Source organism: Apis dorsata, unplaced genomic scaffold (assembly GCF_000469605.1).
Source record: "Apis dorsata unplaced genomic scaffold, Apis dorsata 1.3 scaffold_269, whole genome shotgun sequence".
In the NCBI taxonomy this organism is placed as follows: Eukaryota; Metazoa; Arthropoda; class Insecta; order Hymenoptera; family Apidae; genus Apis; species Apis dorsata.
This window is the reverse complement of record NW_006263547.1, coordinates 929,534-941,882: the sequence shown is the minus strand read 5'-3', so window position 1 is coordinate 941,882 and position 12,349 is coordinate 929,534. Positions and strand designations below refer to the sequence as shown.

The window sequence follows — 12,349 nt, the reverse complement described above, 5'->3', positions numbered from 1 at the left end:
AATAATTATAATAAAATATAATAATATATCAACAACAATATAAAATATATATAAAATTAAATTATATTTTTAATTATTATAATATTAGATAATATTATAATAGAATGTATATTTTTTATTTTCAATTTATATCTCGACAGCTTTTATTTAAATATAATCTGTTTAATTAGAATATATTTTATTTACAAATATCGAAGATATAATGAATATTGATAATGAGGAGTGATCTTAACCTATTTATTTGTTAGTTTCAATCAATAATCTTCACAAAATTTTACAAACTAATTGATAAAATGTCTAATAAATTTTTATATTTTGCATATGGAAGCAATATGTTAATGAAAAGAATACATATTAATAATCCAACTGCAATACGAAAAGATATTGGTTTTTTAAAGGTAAATATAAATAGCTTGAAAAAATTTTTGGGTTATTAATTTGTGATATTTATATTATTTTATAATATTTTATTATTTCAGTCTAAATATATTTTATTATTTAATATTTGGCATTGTCTTTTATGTCTATATTTTTATTATAAATTATTATATTTTATGCAAATATTGAATTATATCAGAATTTCAGATTAGATTTTTTAACACATTCAAAAAGATGGGGTGGATGCTCAGCAACAATTGTACCCACGAAAGATTATGTTGTATGGGGAGCAATTTGGGAATTAGATGAATGTAATATGTGTACTTTAGACAATCAAGAAGGTGTTGCAGATAAATTATACTTTCCATTAGTAGTTGATATAGAAACGGTTACTGGTAAAATATTAAAATGCAGAGTGTATCAACAATGCAAAAATCCAGATGAACATATAAAATTACATTTATTACCAATACACAGAAGACCTTCACCATTATATTTGTATATAATATTTATATTTATATTTAATTTTATAATTTATTTAACATTTATTATGTAATTATTAATTATATTTTGTATTGTATTATTAATTATTAATTAATTTTTTTAGAGAAACAATAATAAAAGGTGCATATGAAAGTCATTTACCACACGATTATATTAAATTCTTAGAAACAATTCCACCTAATGGATATATGGGAGAATATGATATTGGGTAAGAATAATTGTTTATTATTAAATTGATTTCCATTATAAATTTTTTTTATTATTTATATTATATTATATTATTTTATATTATATATTAACTTCAGTCATTTATATTAACTTCACTCATTTTAATAATATATAAACAAAATATTATAATTAATTTCAATATATATAGATTTTCTATAATACAAAAAGTTCATTTAATAAAAAAATTATATTCTTTTTATTATGCTGTTACAATCTTTGCATATTTTTTTGTCAAAATTAATATTTCTGGATCACAGACTTCCTTTACAAGAAGTTTAGATTCAAGAATCTTATGATTCTTTAAATGTTTCTGGACACGAGGATCATTCTCTATTAAGTTAAGAGCTGTCTCAAGTGATAATTTTTCTATTTCGTATTTGAATATTTTAATTGTTGTATACAGTACACCATTTATCTGATAATATATAAAATATTACAATTAATGATATTTATATAAAAAATTTAGAATATTTCTATAAATATCTATATCTATATCTATTTCTATAAAATATAATTGTTATATAATTGTATCATAAATAATATAATGTAAATTCATATAAATAAAAATATAAATATTTTAAATATTTTAAATTTACCTTGATTGATAATTTCATTTTATAATTCATATCTATTTCTGGCCATTTTTGTTCTAGAACATCTTTATCTAATTTTATTTCATCCTCATTTATAAGATGATATTTTGCCGCAGAAAATGCCGACCATAATTCTGAAGCAAAATGCGGTGCAAATGGTGCAAGCATTATAATTTGAACTGCTAATGCACGTTCATATTCGCGACTTTTTTTCATACATTCTACAGATACCTTACGCAAACTTAATATTAAAAATTAAAAGTTTAATATTAATTAAAATTTTTGAAATTATTATAACTCTTAGTATAACATAAAAGTACAATATATACCTATTTGTAAGTCCTTGCATTCTTGATATTGCAATACTTAATTGTTGAGTTTTAATTATATTAAAAGTTACAGTTTTTAAGAAATAATTTCGGCTGTCAAACATATATGCATTGTGTTCTGTAAATTTAGGATCAGTAGGTTCTGCCTGAAAATTTTTTAAACTTACTCCATTACGATAATCTGTAAAAGTTTTTACTGTCTTCCATAAGCGATTTTGCCAATTTAGTATTCCTGGTATAGCTATATTTTATAGATATATTATTTAATATAATAGTGAAATAATAATAATGAAAATTTATGTGAATGAATATTTATTATAAAACAAACTTACTATTATCATTACAATATTTATTCGAGATTGGTGCTTGATCAGCTAATATAAATAGTCTCGTCGTATCGATTCCATATTTATCTATAAATTTAACAGGATCAATACCATTATGCTTTGATTTAGACATTTTTTCCCATGAAACAGTGACTGGTTCTTTAGTATTTTTTTCTACATATTGTCCCTTGTTTTCTTCTACTTCATCTGCTTTTAAATATTTTTTTGTACTTTTTACTTGATACGTTTTTCCTAGTACCATACCCTGAACAAGTAATCGTTGAAATGGTTCTTGGCTAGGTAAAAGTCCTTTTGAATGTAAGAAATGACTTATAAATCTAGCATAATATAAATGCAATACAGCTGAAATTATACATTAATTTGAGATTTTTTAATATTATTATTTTAAATATTATTTACAAAAATCTAAATATAAAAAAATTAAATATATACCATGTTCTTTTCCACCCACATATAAATTAACAGGAAATATTTCTCTTACTTTATCAACAGCAAACATTTCTTTCATATTTTTTGGATCAATATATCTCAAATAATACCATGAACTATCTACAAATGTGTCCATTGTATCCGATTCTCTAACTGCTTGAATTCCACATTTAGGACAAGAAGTATTTAACCAATCTTTAGCTTCATGTAATGTAATCTTTTTATTTGAAGATGTTTTATTTAAAAATGTTATAGTTGGTAAAAGTACAGGAAGTTCATTATATGGTACTGGTTGAATACCACAATTTGAACAATAAATAATTGGTATTGGTGTACCCCAATATCTTTGTCTAGATATTAACCAATCTTGCAATCTTGAACTAACAGGATATCCACCAATTTTCCACTGTTGTGCTTTGGATAATATATCTGATCTTTTACATTCTATTGAATGTTGTTGAAATTCAATTCCAACTATTTTAGAAAATTGAAAATCATTCATTGAAGCAGAGGGTATACCAATATAAGTATCTCTAAAATTTGGAAATATTACTTTATCTGTTACAAATATTGGTAATTCATTTCCATTAAATGGATTTACTACTTTGACATTCATGATTTTAATTCCTTCTGTCACATCTGTACAGTATTCTGGTCTATTTAATATACTACGTGGAGATATTGCAACAAATTTTGCATATTCAATAAATTCTGGATAATTAGTCCAAACATTTATCGTTTTTGGATAATTTGGGATATTTCCTATCAATTGTAATTCAAAACTAATACCATCACATTTACCAATCCAATTTTCTTGTATTGTTTTAATATCTCTCCATTCCATCAATTTTGGATCACTTAAACCTTCAAGCAATGACCTAATTAATTATATTAATATATTAATAACATTAATTATATTAATATATATAGTATTATTTAATATTATTATTATATTAATATACAAATAAATGTAATCTAAATTACATACATAACTATAATTTATTATTTCTAGCCTTATTATATTACAATATATTTTAAAAATTTAGTTCAGTTTTTATATATTTACTTAGCAAATGATGTAGTCCTAATAAACCATTGATTTAATAATCTTTTTTCTATTTTAGCACCTGATCTCCAAGAGCAATTATTAGCATCAACTTGTTCCTCTGCTAATACAGTTTCATCAATAGGATCCCAATTAACGAATGATTCCTTCCTATAAACCAAATCTTTTTCAAAAAGTTTTAAAAATAATTCTTGTGTAAATTTATAATATTCAGGATCACAAGTAGTAATTTCTCTATCCCAATCAAAAGAATAATTTAATAATTTTAATTGATTTCTCATGTTTTTAATATTATCATATGTCCATACAATTGGATTAATTTGTTTTTCAATAGCAGCATTTTCAGCAGGTAATCCAAATGCATCCCAACCAATTGGATGCAAAACATTATATCCTAAAGTAAGAAAAGAATAATATCTTTCAGATATTAAATAAGAGATAATAAAATATTTGTAAATTAAAAAATTTCATTTTATAAATTAAACCTTTCATTCTATAAAAATGAGCAATAGTATCACTTATCGTATAAACTCTTATATGACCCATATGAAGCATTCCAGAAGGATATGGAAACATTGATAAAATATAAAAATTTTTTTTTTTATTATTTGTATCATCATAATTTTTATTTAAATTAATTTTGTCTTTCCAATATATTTCTATTTCCTTTTTTATTACATCTGTGAGTTCTATATTCTAGAAAAATAAATAATAATAAAAGTACATTATTACAATTACAATAATTATTATTACAATATAATAATGCATTGTATTATACATTATATTTCATAAATTATATTAATGATATAAATTTTTAGTTCTTAAGTTTATTTTATTTATTTTTTGAATATTAAAATATTTTATACCGAAAATTTATTTATACCAGTTGAAGCATATCGAATTACACTTTTAAAAAATTTATTATTCTTATAATATAATATAGATTTTGTAATCTTCATTTTTTAGTATTTTTTAAATTATTATTATTATTATTTAAATATTTATTTAAAAATTCTTAAATTAAAACATTGAACTTATATATTATCTAGAAAGTTGCCATATTTATTATTTATGTTAAAGAAATTATAATATATATTATTATTATTTTAATAAAATTATTTGATTTTAAAGTTTGATTTTTATCAATAAATAATATTTTCATAATATAATTTTATTATTTTTTAGTTTAAATTCCAATTGATAAATATTATTACATGGAAAACTAAAACTTCCGTTAGATTGATTCCTTTTCCGGTGTGTGTCGTATAAATAAGTTCGTAAGTAATCTTTTAAATTTGAAATCCAATTGAAAATGTAACATCTTAAAATAATATTTTATAACTCAATAGAAAATCATTATTATTTATGTTTTGAAATGTAATTAAATAATATTATTGTAATTTCTTTTGAATAAATAAAGAAATTTTATCTTAATTAGGTTAACTTTTTCTCATATATATTTAATTTATAATTAATAAAATATTTATTTTAATAGAAAAATATATGTACATAACTATAAAAGTATTATAAAGTAGTATTAAAGTTATAAAAATTTTATTTATAAAAAAAATTAAATGTTTTGTTTACATTTTATAATAGTAATATTTCTAATTTAATATATATATTTTTTAAGTTTAATAAATATATTTTAAAATCTTTAAATTAAAAAAGTTATTATATTGAAAATAAATATATTTATATATTTTAGTTCAACATGGGTAAAAGAAATAATATGATTCCTAATGGACATTTTCATAAAGATTGGCAAAGATTTGTCAAAACATGGTTCAATCAACCTGCCAGAAAATATCGTCGTAAACAAAATCGTGTAAAAAAAGCTCGTACTGTCGCACCAAGGTAAATAAAAAAACAATCAATTTATTTTTATTTTTTAAATTTATAGTTTATATAATATTATATAAATTATATTTCATATTTTAATTATATTATTAATTTTAATAATTTAATATTCTTTTAAAATTTTAAGACCTGTAAAGCTTTTAAGACCTGTTGTTCATTGTCCAACATTCCGTTATCATACAAAAGTTAGGGCAGGTAAAGGTTTTACATTAGAAGAATTGAAAGCTAGTGGTTTAAATAAAAGATTTGCTAGGACTATTGGAATTGCAGTAGATCCTAGAAGACGTAACAAATCAGTTGAATCTTTGCAAACAAATGCTCAAAGATTGAAAGAATATAAATCAAAATTGATTCTCTTCCCATTAAATGAAAAGAAAGTAAGTATAAGATAAAAAATTAAAAGATATAAAAAACAAATTTTAAATTTACTAATATTATTTATAATAAAAGCCTAAAAAGGGTGATGCTAGTGAGGAAGAGATGAAACTTGCTACTCAAGTTAAAGGAGAAATCATGCCAGTACGACACCAAGCACCAGCTAAAGCTAAAGCACGTGTCATTTCTGAAGAAGAAAGAAAATTCTCTGCATATGTAACTCTCCGTAAAGCTAGAGCTGATGCTAGATTAGTAGGAATTCGTGCGAAACGTGTAAAAGATGCAGCAGAAAATCCAGATGATGTTACCAAAGTTGGTAAAGATAAAAAGGCTAAGAAATAATATGAAATTTATATTATAAAAAATTAAATATAATAATTATAAAAAATAAATTGTCTAACAAAAAATAAATTTTCGTTCATTATTTTTCTATTATATATTTTGATGAAAATCAATATATTTCAATATTATGTGCTTATAATGCAACGTAAATAAAAATACAAAATTATAATATTCACTTTTTTCCTTTTTCTTATTGGTGAAGAGAATATTTCAATAAACCAATCATATATATATAGAATATTTTTTATATAAATGTTGGTAACACTGTTTATTTCATTTTATAACTAGATTTAAATTTTGAATATTACTGCAGAGTAACGGTTTAGAGTTTGTGAAGTTGTATCTATTAAGAAATATATACAAGTTTCAAACAAAGAATTAATTTTAATAAAATAAAAATAGATTTATAAAAAGAAAAAGAAAGAAAAATGAAGTCTGTGTAAGTCTTATTACTTTTTTGATTTTAAACAAAAATATATGAAGTTTCTTTATTATTAATATTTTATTATTATTATATTTCATTGTATTGATTTGTAAATTTTTAATTTTCAATATCTAACTTTTTAATATTTATTACTTATATATAATGTATATGAAATATTAACATTTTAGACGCGTGAAACCACCAGGTTCAGCTCGTAAGCCAACAAATCGTCCTAGGGGCAATAATATATTATCTAAGGATCCAGTGCAAGTTTATTGTCGTTTAAGGCCAATGCAATATCCTACTGATATATCATGTATGAAAGTTACATCTGATACAACTGTGGTTATTACACCTCCAGAATCAGCAACAAATTTTCGTAATTCTAGCAATAAAGAAATTCAGACAACATTTAGTCATGTGTTTACACCAGATGCAACACAAAAAGATATTTTTAATATAGTTGCCCTTCCATTAGTTGAAAATGTCATTCGTGGTAGAAATAGCCTTTTATTTACATATGGTGTAACGGGAAGTGGTAAAACATATACTATGACTGGCGAATCTCAAGATGCAGGAATAATGCCACGTTGTCTTGATGTTATTTTTAATAGTATTGCTAATTACCAAACAAAAAAATTTATTTTTAAACCAGATAAATTAAATGGTTTTGATATACAAAATGAAGCTGATGCAATGCTTGATAGACAAAATGAACTTCATGCTGGGCTTATGTCACAAAGAAATGGAAAATCAGGCAAATTGTAAGTATGAATAATATACTTATACTTAAGGTAAACATTTTTATTAATTTTTGTTAATGTTTTTTTATAGACGTAAAATAGAAAGTGATGGTGATAGTAATCCAATAATTCATGACATTGAGGAATCAGAAACAATACAAGTAGATCAAGATAATGTCTATGCTGTATTTGTTACTTATGTTGAAATTTATAATAATAGTGTATATGATTTATTAGAAGATGAAGATATTAGAACTAAGTATAATGATATATGTTCATTTTTAATTTTATTATATTTGATTTCAAGTAATATTATAATGTTAAAAGATAATTTTTAGAACATTACAGAGTAAAATAGTTAGAGAAGATGGAAATAAGAATATGTATGTACATGCTGTAACAGAAATTGAAGTAAAAAGTTCAGATGAAGCATTTGAAATATTTCAGCGTGGTCAGCGAAGACGAAGAGTTGCTCATACTGCACTTAATGCAGAATCAAGTAGATCACATAGTGTTTTCACTATTCGTCTTGTTCAAGTAAAATTTTTAATTATTTTTTTTTTATATAATTAATATTTACAAATAATAACAGATTTTTTATAGGCACCTTTAGATTGTGAAGGTGAACAAGTTATACAAGATAAACGAGTGGTATGTATTACTCAGTTATCATTAGTGGATTTAGCTGGTAGTGAAAGAACTAATAGGACCAAAAATACGGGACAACGATTGAGAGAAGCAGGTAATTATATTTCAAATATGAATCTTACAATTAAATATTTAATATATGTTTAAATATTTAATATGTTTTTATAATTATTTTTATAATTATTTTCATCTGTTTTAATTTAGGCAATATTAATAATTCTTTGATGACGCTACGATCGTGTTTAGAAATTTTAAGAGAGAATCAACTTCAAAGCACAAATAAAATGGTACCCTATAGAGATTCAAAACTTACCCATTTATTTAAAAATTACTTTGATGGAGAAGGACAAGTTAGAATGATTGTTTGTGTTAATCCAAGAACAGATGATTATGATGAAACAATTGTAAGAAATAAAGCAATAATATGAAATATAAATATTAATAAGTCAAAATAAATAAATTTATTCATATTTTAGCAAGTAATGAAATTTGCGGAAATGACACAAGAAGTTCAAGTAGCTAGACCAACAGTTACGAAAATAGATTTTGGTTTTACGCCTGGAAGAAGACAGGCAAATAAGGTAAGATAAATAATAAAAGAATAAAAATATAATTAAATTTATATAATATATAATTTAAATTTTTAATAGTTGTTTAAGGAGGCACGTAGTAAATTGCAAAAAGAAGGACGTCTTGAAGCTGGTGATTTAGAAATTGATGTTGGTTTAGTGTATAGGTAAGCATTATATTTTTTTTTATTTTTTCTTTTTACTTACTTAATTTTATTTTAATTCAGTTTGGGCGGTCCATTTCCTGAATTGGAGATTAATTCTCCACGTAATGATCAAATCATTACTAATTTAATGCATTTTTTGGAACAGCGCATTAATAAACGGAATATATTACGTACTGATTTACAACAAAAACGTAAGAATATATCTATCTTTTAATGAAGTTTAAAATATATATAATTTTTATTTGATTGCATTTGCAGAAAATGATCTTAGAAAAATGTTAATGACAATGGAACAAGATCATATGAATTTAAAAATTGAAAATGCATCTTTAAAAGCAGCCAATTCACAACAAAATAAAAAGGTAAGAATTAATTTTTTTTGATTATAGGAAACACAAAAGAAAATTTATATTTGCTTTTAGATTTCTGCATTAGAAGGTCATTTATGTAAAACTGAAGAACAAATTGATAGTTTGCTTCGAAAATTAAATCATGCAAATGACACAATACGTAGTTTACAACATGAGGTAATTAATGAATTTATTTTTCTTTTCTGTGTAAATGATTGCATATTTTATTATATTTTACAATTGATTTCAATATTTTGCAGTTGAAAGATAGAAATATGGCATTAAATCAACGTTTAATAGATAAACAAAGGGTAAAACAAAAATACAACACTAAAATGCAAGTAGAAACTGATAAAATGAATAAGGAATTAGAAATAAAATTACGTCAACAACGTGAACAATTACAGGTAAAATAAAAGAAATGAATATATAAATTCATATAATCAACATATTATATTCATTTCATTTTCAAATTTTATATTTAAAATTTTTTTGTTTAGAATCAAATGAAGGAAAAAGATGATAAATTAAGATTGGTAAAACAAATCTTAGTTGATGATAACGGTATTAATTCTGTACCTAGTATTTCCAAAGATTATGTGACTCCTACTTCTAATTATATACAACAAACAACAAAAGGAACAGATTGTCGATCACGAAGAGTTAGTTTTTTCTATTTTATATGAATGTAATTTTTTTGAATATATATTTTAAATATATTTTATTAACAGGATAAAGCAGCTACAGCAAATTTAAGATATAGACGTTCACAAAGTGCTGATAGATGGGTTGATCATAGACCAGGAGCACTTGTTCCTATAGGAACTGTTCTTCAACCTTTAATGCATAGAAGACGTAGCGTTACACGACTTACAGATCCAAAAGAAATTACAGATGGTGTATCCAGATATTGTCTTGTTGCGCAAGAACATGATACGGATGGTGAACTTGAGACAAAATTATTCAAGGTAATTTTATTTTGAACGAATCCAAAAAAAGTATATTATTATACGATGTTATAAAATATGATATTATGATGGTAGGGCGATATAATACCTACTAGTGGAGGAGGTGCACAAGTTATATTTAATGATATGGAATGTTTAAAACAATTATCTCCAAAAGCAAGAAAACGTAGCGGTCCACAGGATATAGAAAATATAAATGAAATAGGTTCCCCAAATCATTCATCTACTCTTAAAGAATCCCATTCCAAACGACCACGAGTTGTAAATTAATAGTAGTTATTAAGAATAATGAAATCAACATGTTTTTATAGTATTACATTTTATCAATTTTATAATTTATTAAACAAATTCATCAAATAAAAGATGAACTCTAAGAAGTGTGATGTAATATTGTATATATAAAATTTTACATCACAAACATGTAATCGCAATCTTGTAGAATATTATATATTCATAATTTTAATGAAATTTGTAAATAAATAAAATTTAGATTACATGATAATATTAAAATATGGATTACGCATAAAATATAAATTTTGAAATAATTTACAATAAATTTTATGTGTAATATATAATGTCAAACAATAAAACTTTAGAATTTATAAACGGATAATAATGTATTGATAAACAATTTGATTATATTCAATTTTTATATACAATTATTTATATACAATATATATTAATAAAATTCTATGCATTATGTACTGCGAATAAATCTTGTAAAATCTCATAGAAATATATCTTTAATCCTCATTAAATCTATACTTGTAATCGTTGTCTTCGTAAATGATTATCTAATTTTGCTAATTGATTAAGAAAGCCACTATTTGGTTGAATAAAACGATTTTTGCGGACTGTACGAATTGCATCTGTTGCTAACATTTCTTTTTTAATCATTAAATATGCTAATACACATGTTGCACTACGTGAAATTCCTAACATACAATGAACAAACACTTTACCTATAATAAAGAGAAATTCAATTTAGATAAGATTTTAGATAGTATTTTAAAATATTATCATATAATATTTCCTTTCTTTTATTAAATTGTTACCTCCAGAAGAAATAGCTTCATCAATAAAGTCTGCAATAGTGAAAAAATATTTGCTAATATCTGTACTGCATAAATCAATAAGTGGCAAACCAAGATATTTTATTGTTATGTCAGAATAATAATTCTTATTAGTGTTTACAAATCCAAATCTTTTTCCTTCAGCAGCATTAAGCAAATGTGTAATACCCAACATTTTAAGATATTTTTTATTTTTTGCTGTTACACTATAAAAATGCAAATTAAGATTTGATAAAAATGAAAAATATAATATTTATAATACTTACGCATCACCAATATATATTCTTGGATATACTTCATCACAATCAATATCCTGTTGAATACGATAATATTCAACATCATCTCGATTAGAATCAAATCCTGGTAGCATTTTATTTTCAGTTTGTGTTCTATACAAAACTTCTGTTAATTGACTTTGGGTGGTTTCTCCACCAGATAAATATTTTTCAAAGTTCTTAAAATAGAAATTTTTATTATAAAAAATAATAATAATTTTGAAATAATATAAATTTTTTTTAATAGTTTGATTTGAAAAATTATAAGTATTTAATTTAAATACAATTTAAAAAAAACTTACATTCTTTATTTTTATATATTATTTATTTTAGCACAAATAATCTTACAAAATATTAAAATGAAATAAAATTCCTTACATCATAAAATACAATTCAATTCTTTTTTTACAATACTTACATTTCTCAGATTAGTTTCCATTTGAAAAGGTTAGCTAAAAATTAATATATATAAGTTAAATTAAATAAATAAAAAAAAATAATAGAATTGTATAAAAAATTTTATACTTTTATTTTGGCGAAAATGATTATAACTAATTTTATCTTGTTTATATATAAATATTATGGTATATGTATCAAGCGCTCATATATAAAAATCACGATAATTATATACTTAAACTTATATTATATTGTATATATATATTTTCTTGCACAATGATTTTA

The 12,349-nt window shown here is 22.6% G+C and overlaps 5 protein-coding genes across 7 annotated transcripts; 3 read left to right on the top strand and 2 right to left on the bottom strand.

Moving 5' to 3' along the window:
• Positions 1-201: 201 nt before the first annotated feature.
• Positions 202-1,566, top strand: LOC102681207 (gamma-glutamylcyclotransferase-like). The gene is made up of 4 exons (XM_006616737.2): positions 202-398; positions 578-876; positions 986-1,090; positions 1,368-1,566. The coding sequence occupies exons 1-4, from the start codon at positions 294-296 to the stop codon at positions 1,387-1,389; spliced, it is 531 nt and encodes a 176-aa protein (XP_006616800.2). The 5' UTR covers positions 202-293; the 3' UTR covers positions 1,390-1,566.
• LOC102677894 (probable leucine--tRNA ligase, mitochondrial) lies at positions 1,255-4,565 on the bottom strand. 2 transcript variants are annotated; one of them, XM_031510897.1, is made up of 7 exons: positions 4,360-4,565; positions 3,875-4,268; positions 2,812-3,686; positions 2,365-2,721; positions 2,033-2,273; positions 1,707-1,944; positions 1,255-1,525 (listed from the first exon to the last, which is right to left on the bottom strand). In XM_031510897.1, the coding sequence occupies exons 1-7, from the start codon at positions 4,448-4,450 to the stop codon at positions 1,310-1,312; spliced, it is 2,412 nt and encodes an 803-aa protein (XP_031366757.1). In that variant the 5' UTR covers positions 4,451-4,565; the 3' UTR covers positions 1,255-1,309. The 2 variants fall into 2 exon arrangements, with proteins under 2 accessions (XP_031366757.1, XP_006616773.1); XM_006616710.2 differs by having other exon boundaries at positions 1,707-1,935.
• Positions 4,566-5,019: 454 nt separating this feature from the next.
• LOC102678030 (60S ribosomal protein L13) lies at positions 5,020-6,525 on the top strand. Its single transcript, XM_006616711.2, has 4 exons — positions 5,020-5,151; positions 5,583-5,731; positions 5,862-6,111; positions 6,185-6,525. Exons 2-4 carry the CDS (start codon positions 5,589-5,591, stop codon positions 6,449-6,451), a joined length of 660 nt encoding a protein of 219 aa, XP_006616774.1. The 5' UTR covers positions 5,020-5,151; positions 5,583-5,588; the 3' UTR covers positions 6,452-6,525.
• Positions 6,526-6,879: 354 nt separating this feature from the next.
• LOC102677389 (kinesin-like protein KIF23) lies at positions 6,880-10,920 on the top strand. 2 transcript variants are annotated; one of them, XM_006616706.2, is made up of 15 exons: positions 6,880-6,890; positions 7,064-7,639; positions 7,710-7,877; positions 7,957-8,155; positions 8,222-8,360; positions 8,471-8,670; positions 8,743-8,847; positions 8,917-9,002; positions 9,063-9,193; positions 9,261-9,364; positions 9,425-9,529; positions 9,613-9,759; positions 9,853-10,014; positions 10,084-10,320; positions 10,396-10,920. In XM_006616706.2, the coding sequence occupies exons 1-15, from the start codon at positions 6,880-6,882 to the stop codon at positions 10,588-10,590; spliced, it is 2,565 nt and encodes an 854-aa protein (XP_006616769.1). In that variant the 3' UTR covers positions 10,591-10,920. The 2 variants fall into 2 exon arrangements, with proteins under 2 accessions (XP_006616769.1, XP_031366773.1); XM_031510913.1 differs by lacking the exon at positions 6,880-6,890 and having other exon boundaries at positions 7,064-7,191; positions 7,265-7,639.
• An 18-nt stretch (positions 10,921-10,938) lies between these two features.
• On the bottom strand, positions 10,939-12,260 carry LOC102677256 (dual specificity protein phosphatase 3). The gene is made up of 5 exons (XM_006616705.2): positions 12,194-12,260; positions 12,087-12,120; positions 11,660-11,847; positions 11,376-11,599; positions 10,939-11,282 (listed from the first exon to the last, which is right to left on the bottom strand). Exons 2-5 carry the CDS (start codon positions 12,105-12,107, stop codon positions 11,080-11,082), a joined length of 636 nt encoding a protein of 211 aa, XP_006616768.1. The 5' UTR covers positions 12,108-12,120; positions 12,194-12,260; the 3' UTR covers positions 10,939-11,079.
• Positions 12,261-12,349: the final 89 nt, after the last annotated feature.

Excerpts from the sequence above, each read along its gene's own strand:
- LOC102681207 (XM_006616737.2), top strand. The coding sequence starts at position 294 with ATGTCTAATAAATTTTTATATTTTGCATATGGAAGCAATATGTTAATG. Across the intron at positions 877-985 it reads AGACCTTCACCATTATATTT|AGAAACAATAATAAAAGGTG; the intron begins GTATATAATATT and ends TAATTTTTTTAG. Across the intron at positions 1,091-1,367 it reads ATGGGAGAATATGATATTGG|ACTTCCTTTACAAGAAGTTT; the intron begins GTAAGAATAATT and ends TCTGGATCACAG.
- LOC102677894 (XM_031510897.1), bottom strand. The coding sequence starts at position 4,450 with ATGTTTCCATATCCTTCTGGAATGCTTCATATGGGTCATATAAGAGTT. Across the intron at positions 4,269-4,359 it reads TCATTTTTATAGAATGAAAG|GATATAATGTTTTGCATCCA; the intron begins GTTTAATTTATA and ends TTCTTACTTTAG. Across the intron at positions 1,526-1,706 it reads AAATGAAATTATCAATCAAG|ATAAATGGTGTACTGTATAC; the intron begins GTAAATTTAAAA and ends ATATATTATCAG.
- LOC102678030 (XM_006616711.2), top strand. The coding sequence starts at position 5,589 with ATGGGTAAAAGAAATAATATGATTCCTAATGGACATTTTCATAAAGAT. Across the intron at positions 5,732-5,861 it reads GCTCGTACTGTCGCACCAAG|ACCTGTAAAGCTTTTAAGAC; the intron begins GTAAATAAAAAA and ends TAAAATTTTAAG. Across the intron at positions 6,112-6,184 it reads TCCCATTAAATGAAAAGAAA|CCTAAAAAGGGTGATGCTAG; the intron begins GTAAGTATAAGA and ends TTATAATAAAAG.
- LOC102677389 (XM_006616706.2), top strand. Across the intron at positions 9,194-9,260 it reads TACTGATTTACAACAAAAAC|AAAATGATCTTAGAAAAATG; the intron begins GTAAGAATATAT and ends TTGCATTTGCAG. Across the intron at positions 9,530-9,612 it reads TACGTAGTTTACAACATGAG|TTGAAAGATAGAAATATGGC; the intron begins GTAATTAATGAA and ends AATATTTTGCAG.
- LOC102677256 (XM_006616705.2), bottom strand. The coding sequence starts at position 12,107 with ATGGAAACTAATCTGAGAAAT. Across the intron at positions 11,848-12,086 it reads TGGAAACTAATCTGAGAAAT|AACTTTGAAAAATATTTATC; the intron begins GTAAGTATTGTA and ends TTCTATTTTAAG. Across the intron at positions 11,600-11,659 it reads AGAATATATATTGGTGATGC|TGTAACAGCAAAAAATAAAA; the intron begins GTAAGTATTATA and ends GCATTTTTATAG.